This window comes from Nyctereutes procyonoides, unplaced genomic scaffold (genome assembly GCF_905146905.1).
Source record: "Nyctereutes procyonoides isolate TBG_1078 unplaced genomic scaffold, NYPRO_anot_genome, whole genome shotgun sequence".
Taxonomy (NCBI): Eukaryota; Metazoa; Chordata; class Mammalia; order Carnivora; family Canidae; genus Nyctereutes; species Nyctereutes procyonoides.
The window spans coordinates 8,252,072-8,267,261 of NW_026575120.1; the positions used below are offsets into that span (position 1 = coordinate 8,252,072).

Consider the following 15,190-nt stretch of genomic DNA (forward strand, 5'->3'; position numbering starts at 1 on the left):
TAGTTGTTCTGGCTGTAGTTAATCAGGCAGAATCTTTTTTTTTTTTTTTTTTTTTTAAGGAAATTTGCTGCATCTTTTGATATGTTCAACTTAAAAATTTTTTTAGGTGGTGACGTATCATTGATTTGACTTACATTTAATTAAATTAATTACCACAAAAAATATAACTGGCATAAAGAATTAGTTTGGGACCAAACACTGCTGACACTTAATAAGCATACAAGTCAACAAGCATATAAGCATGTGTGCTTAGTAAGTGTACAAGTTGAATGCAGAAGTACCTTGCTGTACTGGAGAGTGAACCATAGTTGAAAGCATATGGTGACTATTAGGGAATGAAGAATAACTTTAATCCAATGTGTCCTTTAAATGAAGATCAATTTAGAAAGCTTGTACTCATTAAAAAGCATTACAACTGTGCTGATACTTACTGAAGTTAAAGTTGAATTATACTTTCTTGTTTTTTTTTTAGGGTTTCTGTACTATTAAGTGCTATTTCAGAAAATCTGTATTCATTGAGGAAGATAATAATTGGTTCTCCTGAGGCCGAATTGAGGCATAGCACTAATGTTCACTTATTATCTTTGGAAGATCCAACTGCTGATGGAGTACAGCAGAAACAAATTAGAGAACATAAATTTTTTCCTAAAGTTAAAGATGAGACTTGGGACACAACATTTGATAATTTAATTAAACATGGTGAAGGAACCGAACCTCAAAACAAAGTGAAACAAAAAGAAGATGGACTTGAAGCTGGATTAGAAGTTGGCAATAAATTGAAAGCGAACACAGAAAGAATTTGTTTGATGTCGTTAGATATAACAGAACACGAACTCCAGATTTTGGAACAGCAGGCTCAGGAAAAATTTCTTAATGATGTCACTTGCAAATCTCCTGAGGTAATAAAAAAGAGAAAACAATGTTCATTCATTATTAGGGGTTGGCTGATTTTTTTTTTTTTTTCTGTGAAAGGGTAGATAGTAAACATTTTAGGCTTTGCTGATCACACGATTTCTGATGTTTCTATTCAATTAAAACTTAGTTATTGCAAAATAAAATGTATAAAATTCTACCAAATATGGGCATCATAAGTAATTTTCTAAACTAATAAAAGCAAAAAGATGAAAGAATATAGCTATATGATGTCTCATTTTATGGTTTGTCTTTACAGTAAAAGAAACACAAGAATTTCTCTAATACAACTTCACACTATTTCAAAAATTATTCTTAACTTAGCCAAGAGAAAAACAACCTCACCAATTAAACTACTCAGAACATAATAATGAGAAATCTGAACATGAAGTTGACAGAGAATATAGAATGTTTCACAACAATCTGTTAAAAAAAATAGGTCATTGGTTCTTCAGATAACAATAAAGGTTGGTGTCAGGCAAAAACACTAGTTTATTAGAAACTCTCTTACTTTACTAATAGTAGTAAAGAAAATCTTGTATGAGGAAATATAACTACTCCCAAAAAACTAAGTTTAGAAAAGTAAACACTAGAATAGATACCTCTGCTTTTTGTGGAAAAGCAGAGGTATCTATTACATAAAAATCAGAAGAAATGCTAAAATAGCAAAGTACAACAAATGTATACTGGCACTTTAAAATCTTTCCACTACAAGACCATAAACTGCTGCGTATTGTTCCTAAGTCAAAAGCAGCAAACTATATAGCTCACAAGCCAAATTCAGCCCACTAATCAGGTCATGATCTCAGCATTGTGAAATTGGGCCCCATGTGGGGCTCAACCCTGGGCATGGAGCCTGCTTAAGATTCTCTCTCTCCCTCTCCCCCTGCACCCCATAGAGAAATAAATAAAAAAAAATAAAATCCATTTTTAAGACTTGATTTTTGCAGATTAGTTATAGCTATGCTTCCTTTGCTTACTTCCAATTTAAAGATTAGACTTTTTGGGGGATCCTTCTACATTTCTTTTATATGGTTCCCATGCTGTTGGACACTTCCTAGGGTTTGCCAAATTGTAAAGTTTTCTTATATTTCAAACATTGGCAATAGCTGATTAACTTATCTGACACTTTTTCATATATGTAGTTACTGTTTGTAAAATAGTGATTTATTTAAAGGTATTATTACAGTTGTAGTAGTTTTTTGTGGTCTTTTTAAAATTAATGGATATAAAAGAACAACTTGTTCTTGGAATAGAATAGAATTTTTCAACATTGTAAAGAGGTTCTTGTACTCAAGTTGGGACACACTGATATTGCTTAAACCATTGTTAACCTTGTCACTTTTACTCTCTCTTAAATTGTGGGCTTTATATCAAGTCTGTTTGTCCCTCTTGTCTGTCTTTCCAATTATATTTCTTTCTCTTTTTGTTTCTCTTTATTCTCCTTTTCTTCCTTACTACCCTATCCTTTTCTGTGCCTCATATAAACATCTAAATATGTAATATAAATTTATCTATTAGAGAGGAAGAGGAAGTTGTCTAAAGATATTTAGTGTATTAGAACTTTATTTTGTAGAAAACAGGGTATGGAGCCAATTATACTGGAAAATTAATGTTTGAAATATATTTTTTTTAAAGCATTTATCTTCCAAGGATAATGAAGAGGATCTATCTTATGTAATTGAAAGCGATGAAGATTTAGAAAAGGAAATGATTCAGGTATGTTTGAAATTATGGAAATTTACTTCCAGTTCTTTAAAAAAGGACCTTTATTTATGTAAGATACTACCTAATTCTAAATGTCCCCTCACAATGAGATTACTATCAATTATGTAACCATTAGATTTTATTTTCATTTCATATTTGTTTATATCTTTATATGGTCTATGAATAATATTTTAGTAGTATACTAATTTTTACATATTAGAAAACATATGCCTGTCAGGTTACTTCTTTTAAATATTTTCCTGGAGGGACGCCTGGGTGGTTTAGAGATGCCTGGGTGGCTCAGTGGTTGAGCGTCTGCCTTTGGCTCAGGGCGTGATCCCGGATCCTGGGATCGAGTCCCACATCAGGCTCCCTGCACGGAGCCTGCTTCTCCCTCTGCCTGTGTCTGTCTCTCTCTCTGGGTCTCATGAATAAATAAATAAATAAAATCTTAAAAAAAAAATAAATCTTTTCCTGGAACGTCAATAGTGATTTTGCTCTCTGCTATTGGATTAGGTTTCTTTTTCTTCCCATCTCTGTGTATCCCCTTTTATTTGAGAGTTCTTTTGTTATACATTCAATATTTTTCTTTACTTCTCTTGGTCTTATTTACTATGGATATATTATTACATATAATTTTCTAATGTTTAGATTATTTCATTTTCCCCTATTTTATTTTCAAAGTTTCCCCTATTTTATTTTCAAAGTTATTTTAATTATATATATATTTTTAACACTTTACAAAACCTCCAGTTTCTTTGTCAGGTATGAACCAGGGATAGACAATAAGAAAGAAAAACTTAAATTTATCCAAATTAATTGAATATAAACACGGAAGTACATCATTATACATGCCTTGTATTCCTCATCTTTAGGTTGATATGATTTTTTGTTCTTTTTTTTAATGAAATGAGATTAGGTTTCTGATTCTTTAGTTTTGAACAAGAGTAGTGGGTAGTGATTAGGAATGTGGATTCTGAATTTAGATGTGGGTTCAAATCCCAGCTTCTTTTTTTTTTTTTTTTCCCCCAGCTTCTCCATTTATTTGCTCTGTGACTTTGGGCAAGTTTCTTAGTCCTTTTGATACTCAGTTAAGAGCTGTTATTACTTAAGGTGTTATTTGTGAAGAACTTAGCACAGAGCCTGGCATTTCTTAAGTGTTTAATAAAGACTAGCTAATAGTAATAATAGGATATAAATACTAAATCATATGCCTTCATTGATTAGCCATTTCTCCGAGGAATGGTGTTCAAGTAGCACATTTTTTTTTTAATCTTTTTTTTTTTTAATTTATTTATGATAGTCACAGCGAGAGAGAGAGGCAGAGACACAGGCAGAGGGAGAAGCAGGCTCCATGCACCGGGAGCCCGACATGGGATTCAATCCCGGGTCTCCAGGATCGCGCCCTGGGCCAAAGGCAGGCGCCAAACCGCTGCGCCACCCAGGGATCCCTCAAGTAGCACATTTATAGGACACTTGCAGTCTTCCACAAACTTACATTGTATAGTGAATCTCTTAGAAGGCAGTTTGGGTGCAATATGAGAGAGCTGTATTTTCAAAATGTTTTCTAAGTATATTTGTTGACTTGAATAAAGAATCAGCAGGAGAATCACTCTTTTTCTTTTCCAGGCCTGAAATGAATTCACTTTTTAGAAAACCATTAAAATCAAATTTATTAAATGGGAAGTTTAATAAAAAGAGAAAATGAGGGGATCCCTGGGTGGCTCAGCGGCTTAGTGTCTGCCTTTGGCCCAGGGTGTGATCCTGGAGTCCCGGGATCGAGTCCCATATTGGGCTCCCTGCCTGGAGCCTGCTTCTCCCTCTGCCTGTGTCTCTCTCTCTCTCTCTGTATGTCTCTCATGAATAAATAAATAAAATCTTAAAAAAAAAGAGAGAAAATGAGAGCTGTGATTTAATAATTCTTCCTGTCTCTTTTCAGTAGAAAACTGTGCAGATGAAACAATTTCGAAATATCCTAACATTCTTTAAATAGATAATCTTCATTTGGGGGAGAAAGTCCAATATTGTCAAGCCAAAATAAAGAACAACTTTAATCACATTTGTAATATTCCATTCCTAAAATTATTTGAATCTTTTATTGTTTTCATAATTCACATAAACAAATTCACGTAATTCACAAAAAACATTAAATTTTTGTTTACTATTTAAGTCTTACACTGACATATGATATGGAGAAACTCATTACAAAAATAACAGTAAAATCCACACTTACCTCTTGGCAATTGAAAATACTGAAGTATGATAAAGAAAAAACAGTTTTAAATTCAAATTTTATTCAGAATTTTGATAACTTTCCCTACAGGCATTTCATGATATGCTATTAACGAACTCTGTTTATGCTGGAAGTATTCCATCTTTGGCCTTATGCCTTAGAAACCATTCTTGAGCACATATTTAAACTAGAGCACACATGTTCTTTTGTGGTATTGGTTGCACATCTGCCAGCTTTGAACAAAATTGTAGGTTCTGTTAATAATACTTCTTTTGTGTTTGGTGAAAAAGATACGACACTGTCAATGGTTTTGCTTTTAAGATTTCTTTAAACTTTCAGTCTTTAGAAAATTTAAATACTGGCATGGCAGATCCAATTCATTCAAAATGCATAAAAATGGAAGGAAATCTGGATGTTCCTTTTGAAGATGATGAAGATGAGACTGAAGCTATTGAAGAAGAAGATGATAATGTTGAAGGTAAGCACTGTAACATGTTTGAAATGGTTCACCTTTGATACCTACTGCTGACTCTAATTTAGGGTCCAATTTTTAAACATTTTGCAGGCAAGGGTTTTGTGGCATATAATTAATGAGGTCCTAAAAACTTGTCCTTAAGTCGTTTAGTGTTTGGTCTTTATAAAGGACAATCTTAACCATTTATGAAAGTAGGTGTATAGAAGTGTGGTGTTATTTGGCCCATTTGGTGATGTGAAACTTTTCATCCTGAATTTTATGTCTTGTCTAAATAATATAAAATCAATAAGAATCATTAGTTAAGAACTTATATTAAACGTTATTTTTTTTTTAATTTTTTTTATTTATGACAGTCACAGAGAGAGAGAGAGAGGCAGAGACACAGGCAGAGGGAGAAGCAGGCTCCATGCACCGGGAGCCTGACGTGGGACTCGATCCCGGGTCTCCAGGATCGCGCCCTGGGCCAAAGACCGGCGCCAAACCACTGCGCCACCCAGGGATCCCTTAAACATTATTGTTAAAGGCATAGATACCTGGTGTCTGTTCTTTGGGAGCTTATTCCTTTAAATATGTGGCACAATGTCAGATAGCTAATTTTCATACTCTGTATACCAACTATAGTAAGGAATCCATGAAATGAATAATCTATGAAATGAACCTCATATTATTCAAGTGTAAATAACAATATTCATTATGGTAAACCATGAGGTCTTCTCAAAAAGTAGAACAGTCTAGAGCTATATTCATCAATGTCATAATGTGGGAAAATTAAAATACATATCATAGGTGGGAAGTATATGAATATGTTAAAGAAAATGTTATTTCTTTGTTTTCTTGTATTAATGAAAGCATAACATCTTCAAATCAATTTAGTTCTCTACTTAGAATTGTTAAACCTGAAAAATGTAATAATCATTTCATTTGTTTATAGACGAATAGTCTTGATTCTTTGCTTTGCTCTTTCTTAGCCACTCATGAACTTTTCAACCTGAGTAGATAAAAATCAGTTGAGTAAAATCAGCATAATCAACTGTTGTGCAGTTAGAATTGTGGTCAAAGATTTGTTGGAGTGATAGCTAGAATGAAGTTTTATTTTATCTGTGGATTTTATTTGTGATAGTAATGTAATTTCTGATTACTATTAATTGAAAGTTCCTGTATTATGAAATTCACATTGGTATATCGTTTGCCATGGTTAGGTTTAAATGTTAGGTTTTAGAACTATAGCAAATTCCAAAACATCATTTTCTTATAGTGTTGGCAAAGTGTGAACCATTTTGTAGTGGAACCACAAAGTTCTTCTAATCCTTAGCATTAGGTAATAAAGTGTTTAACTAAAATCCTGATTGGTATCCAGAAGACTGAATTGGTTGGGTTTAAAAGACAGGAAACAGTAAGTATCCTTCAGTACTTAATTATGACATTCTTTAAAAGAAGCCAATGGAAAAAAAAAAAAAGCCAATGAAATAAAATTTTTATTTCCTATCACTTTTATTTTAACATAAATGCCCATTTTATTTTGTTTTAAGACTATTCATTACCAAGACCTAATGCAAGGCAAATTAATTTCCTCAAGATCTATTTTGGCCATTCCAGTTTTAAACCGTGAGTATAATCTCAGTTAATTAAATTGCATATTCACAATTTTCTTCACAAAGGAAAAATGGCAAATAATCCATCTGTTAAATATAATAGCATAACTTAACTGTAATTTGTACATTCCACACTATTTCCTGTAACTATGAAGTTATTTTAAAATAATATTTATATAAAATTCATATCTACAGATTGTTTTTCAAAGAGAAGAAAATAATTTTCTTTACCGAAAATAGAGTTCTGTGTAGAAACTAGTTTAAATAGATTAATAAATTCATCTTAATTTAATGTTGACTTGTTTTTCATTAAATAAGTATCTGTGTGTCTAGTTCGTACATCTTATTGTCCAAAGCATGCTGATGTAATAGAAATTCGTAAGACAACAGTTTGAAGAACAGTGGTAATCTTATCAGTTTTAATATATTCAAATATATATCTAAGGGGCCACATATATAGGTATTAAAATGAGATGAATAAAAATGAGGTGAGGAACAGGTAAATTTGAATAAAACTAATAAGAATGTAAAAATCTAGACTGGATTTTTTCCTACTCTGCAAATTTAAAATTTAACCCATGGAAGCATTTCTTTCCTCTTTTCTTTATCTTAATTTTTTTTTTTATTAAACTATGTCCTACATACAGAATAGTGCACATAAATGTATAGATCAATGAATTTTTACAAACTAGGCACCCTGGGTAACCACTCATGTAAGAAAAAATAGGTCATTATCAGCACATTAGAAGATCACTTTTCCTATTGATTTTTCCCTCAACATTTATTAAAAAATTTTTCAAAGAGTAAAGCTGAAAGAATTTTTTTTACTATGAATACCTGTATATTCAACATTTTAGTATACTTGCCTTATCATATATCCATCTGTCACCTCTCTATCCATTCCTTCATCTACCATATACCATTTGAAGCTCATAGTTGTGAAGTCAGCTTGAATGGGAGCTTGATCAAATGGGCCTTTTTGTTTTAATGTCCCAGGGTTTATACATTTTTTTATATTGAAGCTCAAAAGTGTAAAAATTCTCTTAGAGGGGCACCTGGGTGGCTCAGTTGGTTAAGCTTCTGACTCTTGGTTTTGGCTCTGGTTGTGATCTCCAGGTGGTTAGATTGAGCCCCTTGATGGCTCTGTGCTCAGCATGGAATGTGCTTGAGATTCTCGCCCTCTGATCCTCCCTCCACTCTTGTGTGTGCGTTCTCTCTAAAATAAAATAAATAAGTAAATACAATCTTTAAGAAAAAAAATTCTATTAGAGGTAGTGAAAAAATTAAATGTGTTTCAATTTTTCCTTGGGTTTCTTGTTAGTAAAACAAAACAGCCTTATGATTTTCACCCTTCAGGGTTCAGTGGAAGGTGATTCATTCTGTATTGGAAGAAAGAAGAGATAATGTTGTTGTGATGGCAACTGGTAAGTTGTACTTAAGCAATAACTTAGGCCTCTAGAATATAAAACTTAAAGGTTTTGAAAAGCATAATCTTTCATTACACTCTCAAAATATAAATACAAATGCAAATGGTGTAAAATACAGAACAGAGTGATTTGAGATTAGAAACTCAGATTTATGCAGGAATTAGTTCTTAGGAGGATAGCATGTTAATAGTGACCGTTCATCTCACGTAAGTACATTGTAAGAAATCAGAATACAAAGGCTTTATTTTTATTTCTGTCAGGATATTATTTTTATTTCCAGGATATGGAAAGAGTTTGTGCTTCCAGTACCCACCTGTGTATTCAGGGAGGATTGGTCTTGTCATCTCTCCTCTTATTTCTTTGATGGAAGACCAAGTGCTCCAGCTTAAGTAAGTAATGTTTCCATGTTTCCTTCCTTCTTCCCTCCCTTCTTTGCTCCTTCCCTCACTCTCCCTTCCTCCCCCACTTCCTCTTTCACTCCCTTCCTTCTATTTTTAAATAATCTCTACACCCAATGTGGGGCTTGAATTTACAATCCCGAGATGAAGACTCTCAGGCTCTACTGACTAAGCCAGCCAGGTACTCCAGTAATGTTTTCATTGCCACATTTTCACCCTTTTTTTTCCTTCCATAAGGAAACATAATCTATCATGTACATTAAAATCTACTCTCCAGTAACACATTTCTGTGAATGTTACTCTGTTTTTCTTAGTGATAAAGGACCCTTGGATGGAAGCATTTACCTTCTTTCTTGAGTTCTCTATAAACCAAGGCTACCAGATGGTCCTAATAAAAATTTTTGTAACAGCAAACTCTAAGCCAGTTTACATCCATATCTCAAGATTCTTTTCTCTTTTGGTTACCCTTGCTCTTTAGCTTGGTATGAAGTGTACACATGGAAGTATAATTTTTAGTTACAGAGAAATTTTAAAATTCTTTAATCAGAGTTTACAGTCTTTCTGAAAAACCTGCCCTAACAACCTGCTTTCTAATATGGCCTTTGAAGGAATTTATCAAATTCGTTTACAAAAAGAGTGAGGATTACAAAGAAGAGGACTGAGGACTGTTATCATTATATTTCTTTATTTTTTGAAGAGAATGAAATTGATCTTTGTAGTGTGTACATGGCTCCAGAATATTTGTTTTTCTTCTTATAGAATGTCCAACATTCCAGCTTGTTTTCTGGGATCAGCACAGTCAAAAAATGTTCTAGAAGATATTAAATTGTGAGTAATTTATATGATTTCTGATTATGTGATTGGGTGTCTGTGGTATGTGAGAGAATTTTATACACCAAAAAAAATTTAATATGTGGACGAAATGTTCATGATTACAATGTTTATTTTGTTTTATAGTAAATTTGCAGAACTGTTCCTTTTAAAATCTTTCAGACTTAAAGAAATCTATTATTTTTAGTTGGACTGTGAAAATAGCTTTGTAGTCATCGTGTTGTAAAATTTTGGTTTTGAACGAGAACCAGGAGAGTGTGTATCTAGTTTTGTCTCATTTTACATATGAGGAAACTGAGGCCCAGAGAAAATAATTTGCCTAAAGTCATTCAGTGAATTAATGGCTGAGCAGGGACTGGATTCTAGATCTCTTGCCCCACCAGTTCTTTCATGGCATAATTCCAAATAAGAATAAAGTCTCAAACACATGCAAAAATATGTGTGTGTATAGATTAACATATTATGTATTTTATTAATAAATACACATATATAAATGTATTTACCCAGTTTTGATAAATGCATACAAATGTATCACCCAAACCCCTATCAAGATATAATAGAGTATTACTGTAACTCCAGAAAGTTGCTTCATGTCATGTCCCTTTCCAGTCTGTCCTCCTATCTCCATTTTAAAGCAGACCACTGTCTAATTTTTTTCTACCATACTTTTGTCTGTTCTCAAACTTCATGTAGATGGATTCATATAATATGAATTTTTGTATAAATTTTCTTGCATTCAGCAAAATATTTAGAGAATTCTTCATATTGTATCTGTATTTTTTTAATACTTCAGAGTGATGTCATTGTATGAAAATACCATAGTTTGTATTTTCATTTCCTTATCAGTAGATGCCTAAGCTGTTTGTAGTTTGGGGCTATTACTCATAAAGCTGCTATGAATATTTCTATAAAATTTTTTTTGAACGTATATTTTCTTTCTTTTTAAACATTTTAAATCACCTTTATTGAGGTATAATTGACATACAATCATTTTTACATACTTAAGTGTATAATTTGGTAAGTTTGGCATATAAACACCCACAAAACCATCACCACAGTCCAAATGATGAACATATATCTATCATCCTCAAAGTTTGCTCATACCTTTTTGTAATCCATTCCCCTCACTTTTTCCTACCTTCTCTACCCCACTTACCATGTAACTACTAATCTAATTTCTGTTACTCTATACTAGCTTATGTTTCCTAAAATTGTACATAAACAGAATCAGTGATGCAATATGTGGTCTTGTTTTGTCTGGTTTAAATCACACAGCATAATTACTTTGAGATTCATCCATCTTGTTGCATGTATCAATAGGTCATTCCTTTTTTAATGCTGAATAGATAATATTATGTGGATATGTCACAATTTGTTTCATCTCTTCAGCTGTTGATAGACATTTGCATTGTTTCCATTTTTGGGCTGTTATAAATAAAGCTGCTCTGAGCATTTGTATGTGCATCTTTTTATGGACATATGTTTTCATTTCATTGGTGTAAACCAAGGAGTGGAGTCATTGGATCATGTGGTGAATAATACTTAACTTATTTTTCTGATTGAGATAAATTTATGTAATACTCATCATTTTAACCATTTTAAATGTGTATAGTTCACTGGCTTTCAGTACAGTCACAATTGTTGTGCAGCCATCACCACTATTTAATTCCAGAACATTTTCATCACCCCCCCAAAAACCTCAGTATCCATTAAGCAGTCATTCCCTAGTGTCCTTCCTCCCACACCCCTTCAAACCACTAATCTAATTTCTGTCCCTGTGATTTACCTAATCTGGACATTTCATATGAATGAACTTAGTATGTGACCTTTTGTGTTTGGCTTCTTTCATTTAGCATAATGTTGTCAGTACGTGATTTCTTTTTATGGATGAAATAGACTTGCCATATTTTGTTTATCCATTCATTAACAATAGACATTTAGGTTGTTTTCACTTCTGGGCTGTTAGGAATAATTGTACTGTGAACGTTTGTGTTTAAGTTTTTACATGAGGATATGTTTTCTTGATTTTGTGTGGGTACCTATGAGTGGAATTGCTGGGTCATAGGTAATTCTATGTTGACTTTTTAAGAAACTGCCAGACTTTCTGATAATGATTGTACCATTTTCTGTTGCCAGTATCAGAGTCTGAGAATTCCAGCGCTGTCTCCTCTCTGCCGTTGCTTGATATGTGGCCAGTCTTAATTTTAGCCATTCTAATAGGATCGCTGTGTGATTTTAATTTGCATTTCCTTAATGACTTGTGATGTGGATCATCTTCTCATGCATTTATTGGCTATCTTTGAGGCTTCTTCTTTGAGGAACTGTCTATTCATATCTCTTGCCCGTTCCTTATTGTTGTTTTTCCCTTACTGAGTTTTGATAGTCATTTATGTATTCTGAATACAAATTCTGTATTGGTATATGCTTTGCAAAAATTTTCTTCTAGTTTGTGATTTTTCTTTTCATTCTCTGAACAGTTCTTTTTCATTACGAAGTCCAGTCTGTCTATTTGTTCTTTTATGGATTTTGCTTTTGGTGTGGAATCTAAGAAACCTTTGCCTATCTCAGGATCACAAAGACTTTCTTTTATATTTCCTCCTAAAAGTGTTACAATTTTAAGGTTTACATTTACGCCTACAACCCATTTAATGTAAGTTTTGTGTATTGTAGTAGTTATTGATTATAATTCATTTTTCTCATAAGGATATCCAATTGGGGGATCCCTGGGTGGCGCAGCGGTTTGGCGCCTGCCTTTGGCCCAGGGCGCGATCCTGGAGACCCGGGATCGAGTCCCACATCGGGCTCCCGGTGCATGGAGCCTGCTTCTCCCTCTGCCTATGTCTCTGCCTCTCTCTCTCTCTCTGTGACTATCATAAATAAATAAAAAAATTAAAAAAAAAAAAAAGGATATCCAATTGTTCCAACTCCATTTGTTGAAGGTAGTGTTCTTTCTCCACTGAATTGTCTTTGTACCTTTGTCAAAAATAAAATGACTATATATACGTGGGTCTATTGCTCCACTCCTTGTTCTCTGTTCTATCAGTCTCTTAGACCATCGGAGTTGGTGTCTTAATTACTATAGCTTTATAATAAACCTTGAAATCAGGTAGTTGAAGTCTTCCAGTTTTGTTCTTTATTTTCCCCAGAGCGTTTTGTCTATTCTAGGTCCTTCGTATTTCCAAAAGTATTTCAAATTTACCTTTTCTACTCAAATGGAAGCGGAATTTGCTTGGATCTATCTTGAGTCTAGATTATCTGTTAATTGTCCTTATAATTATTATGACTATATTACACTGAAGAAACCAAGGCATGCTAAAGTTAAGTACTTGGCTAAGATGACTTAGCTTCTAAGAAGTAGAATTGAGATTTGAACCTTGGGCGTCTGACATCAGAGCTTTTCATTTTTCTTTTTTTTTTTTTTTAAGATTTTTATTTATTTCTTTATTCATGAGACACACACACACACACACACACACACACACACAGAGGCAGAAACACAGGCAGAGAGAGAAGCAGGCTCCATGCAGGGAGCCCAGTGTGGGACTCGATCCCGGGACTCCAGGATCACGCCCTGGGCCAAAGGCAGGCGCCAAACCACTGAGCCACCCAGGGATTCCTTGACATCAGAGCTTTTTATTTATACTGTTTTCCTATGTGAATTAGAATATTGAATTAATTTCATGAGTTTAAAAGCATATCTCTTTTGTTCCTAATTCCTAATGAAAGTAACGTGCTTGGCACACAGTAGATGAAATATTTTAAAGTCTTTTTATATAGGAAATTCATTTTCATTCTATTTAACTTTATCTATGTCTTCACTTGAAAGAATGAAAAGAAGACTCTATGTATTTTAAATGCCCTAGACCTAACTTTTATCACAAACAGTATCTTAGTTAGGATTCTATTTGCCCAGAATAGAAAAGTAAAGCTAGCGTTAGCAAATACTGAATTTTATATTAAGGATATAGGAATGTATTGTGGATCACACTGAATACAACTTAGCCACTTCTTAGGAAGAGACTTGGATTTGTGTATCAAGAATACAGGAAGTTTTTCTTTTATTTATAGCCTCTATGTGTCTTCCTTGTTCTTCTGAGAAGTTAAGCCTTTTCTTCTTTTCTATTCACAAGGTAGAGAAGACTGCTTTTTTCACATATTACAGATCTTGCCATTGGTAGAGACTGAGTGATTGTTTCTTGGTCAGATCCCCAAATTCTAGGACAGAGACTAATTGATTTGACATTGATACAGTGGCTAACCCTGGCCCAACAAGATATATTTAGGCAAGAGTGTAAAATACATAGGAGAAACATGGACACTGTGGGCTTAATCATGGAGTGATTTGCCATGGAGTGGGTGGTAAGGTAACGGGTTGTAGTTCTCCGAGAAAGAGGGCAGTATATGGCTGGATTGCACATGAAACGTTTACCATAGGCTTGATTGTTTGACTTGTTTGACTGTAGTTTTGGGTCATACTGTTGGAAATTAAAACCTGCCTTCTAATGTCACCTTAATTTTGAGTACTCTCTGAGTACTCTGTCACTTTTTATTTTGCTGTATTTAAGTGGAATCAAGGAACTAATATATGTGGATATATATAACATGTAACATTCATTTAGTTTTAAGTGGTATAACATTATTTAAAAATTTGTCAGGCATTAGGTTTTAAGTTCTAGTTCATTGGATGATGTCTTCTTTAACTTAGTATATTTCCTATTTCTCTTGTTTATTTGTTTCTTTTTACAGAGGCAAATATCGGATTGTATACATAACTCCAGAATTCTGTTCTGGTAACTTGTTCCTACTCCAGCAACTTCAGGCTGATATTGGTAAGTGGTACGATAGGATCTTTTTATAAGTACTTATTTAATTGAGCTATCCTTTAAAGTTAAATATATGGATGGATATTGCATTTCACTTCTGTTAAAGTTGATTTCCAATAGTATTTCCTCCAGGAAGTCTCTGACTTTCCAACTTGGTGTCTTTCCTCTCTTTTCCCCTAGTACCTGTAATTCGTTTTGCCATAAAAATTAGTATCCTGTGTTATAATTGGCTGTTTATCTCTTTTTTTCTGTGAGATTATAAACCTTTTGAGGAAAAAATGTCCTAGTGCTGTACCTGGCACATAGTAGGGATTTAAATTATTATTGAACAAATGTTGAATCTTAGATTCTATGAAATAATTTCCTTTTTTTTCATATTCTGAATTTTTTAAAAAAATTTATTTATTTATTAATGAGAGACACAGGGGCAGAGACACAGGCAGAGGGAGAAGCAGGTTCCATGCAGGGAGCCTGACGCAGGACTCCATCCCCAGACTCCAGGATCAGGCCCTGGGCTGAAGGCGGCGCTAAACCACTGAACCACCCAGGCTGCCCTCATATTCTGAATCTAACTTAAATCACAGTAGTGGTTCTCCATCCTTCTTGTTCACGAGAATCACCTTTCCAACTTTAGAAAAATGTAGTATCCACCAAACTTAAAAATTCTGATTTCCCATGCCTGGGGTGGGCTCCTAGCACCTCTAAGTTTTTCATGAGTGATTCTGATGTGTAGTCAGGATTGGAAACCACAGTACCTTTGATTATTTGCCACCAGTGAGTATGATTTTAAAA

At 33.6% G+C, this 15,190-nt stretch overlaps 1 protein-coding gene across 4 annotated transcripts in view; it reads left to right on the top strand.

Moving 5' to 3' along the window:
• Positions 1-15,190, top strand: part of WRN (WRN RecQ like helicase) — a 141,888-nt gene that overhangs the window by 54,672 nt on the left and 72,026 nt on the right. For all 4 annotated transcript variants that reach the window (XM_055335201.1, XM_055335202.1, XM_055335203.1 and 1 more), the window contains 8 exons: positions 473-899; positions 2,551-2,631; positions 5,192-5,330; positions 6,857-6,932; positions 8,276-8,343; positions 8,627-8,735; positions 9,504-9,572; positions 14,322-14,404. In XM_055335201.1, the coding sequence (XP_055191176.1) occupies positions 473-899; positions 2,551-2,631; positions 5,192-5,330; positions 6,857-6,932; positions 8,276-8,343; positions 8,627-8,735; positions 9,504-9,572; positions 14,322-14,404 (1,052 nt within the window). The remainder of the gene's footprint in view (positions 1-472; positions 900-2,550; positions 2,632-5,191; positions 5,331-6,856; positions 6,933-8,275; positions 8,344-8,626; positions 8,736-9,503; positions 9,573-14,321; positions 14,405-15,190) is intronic.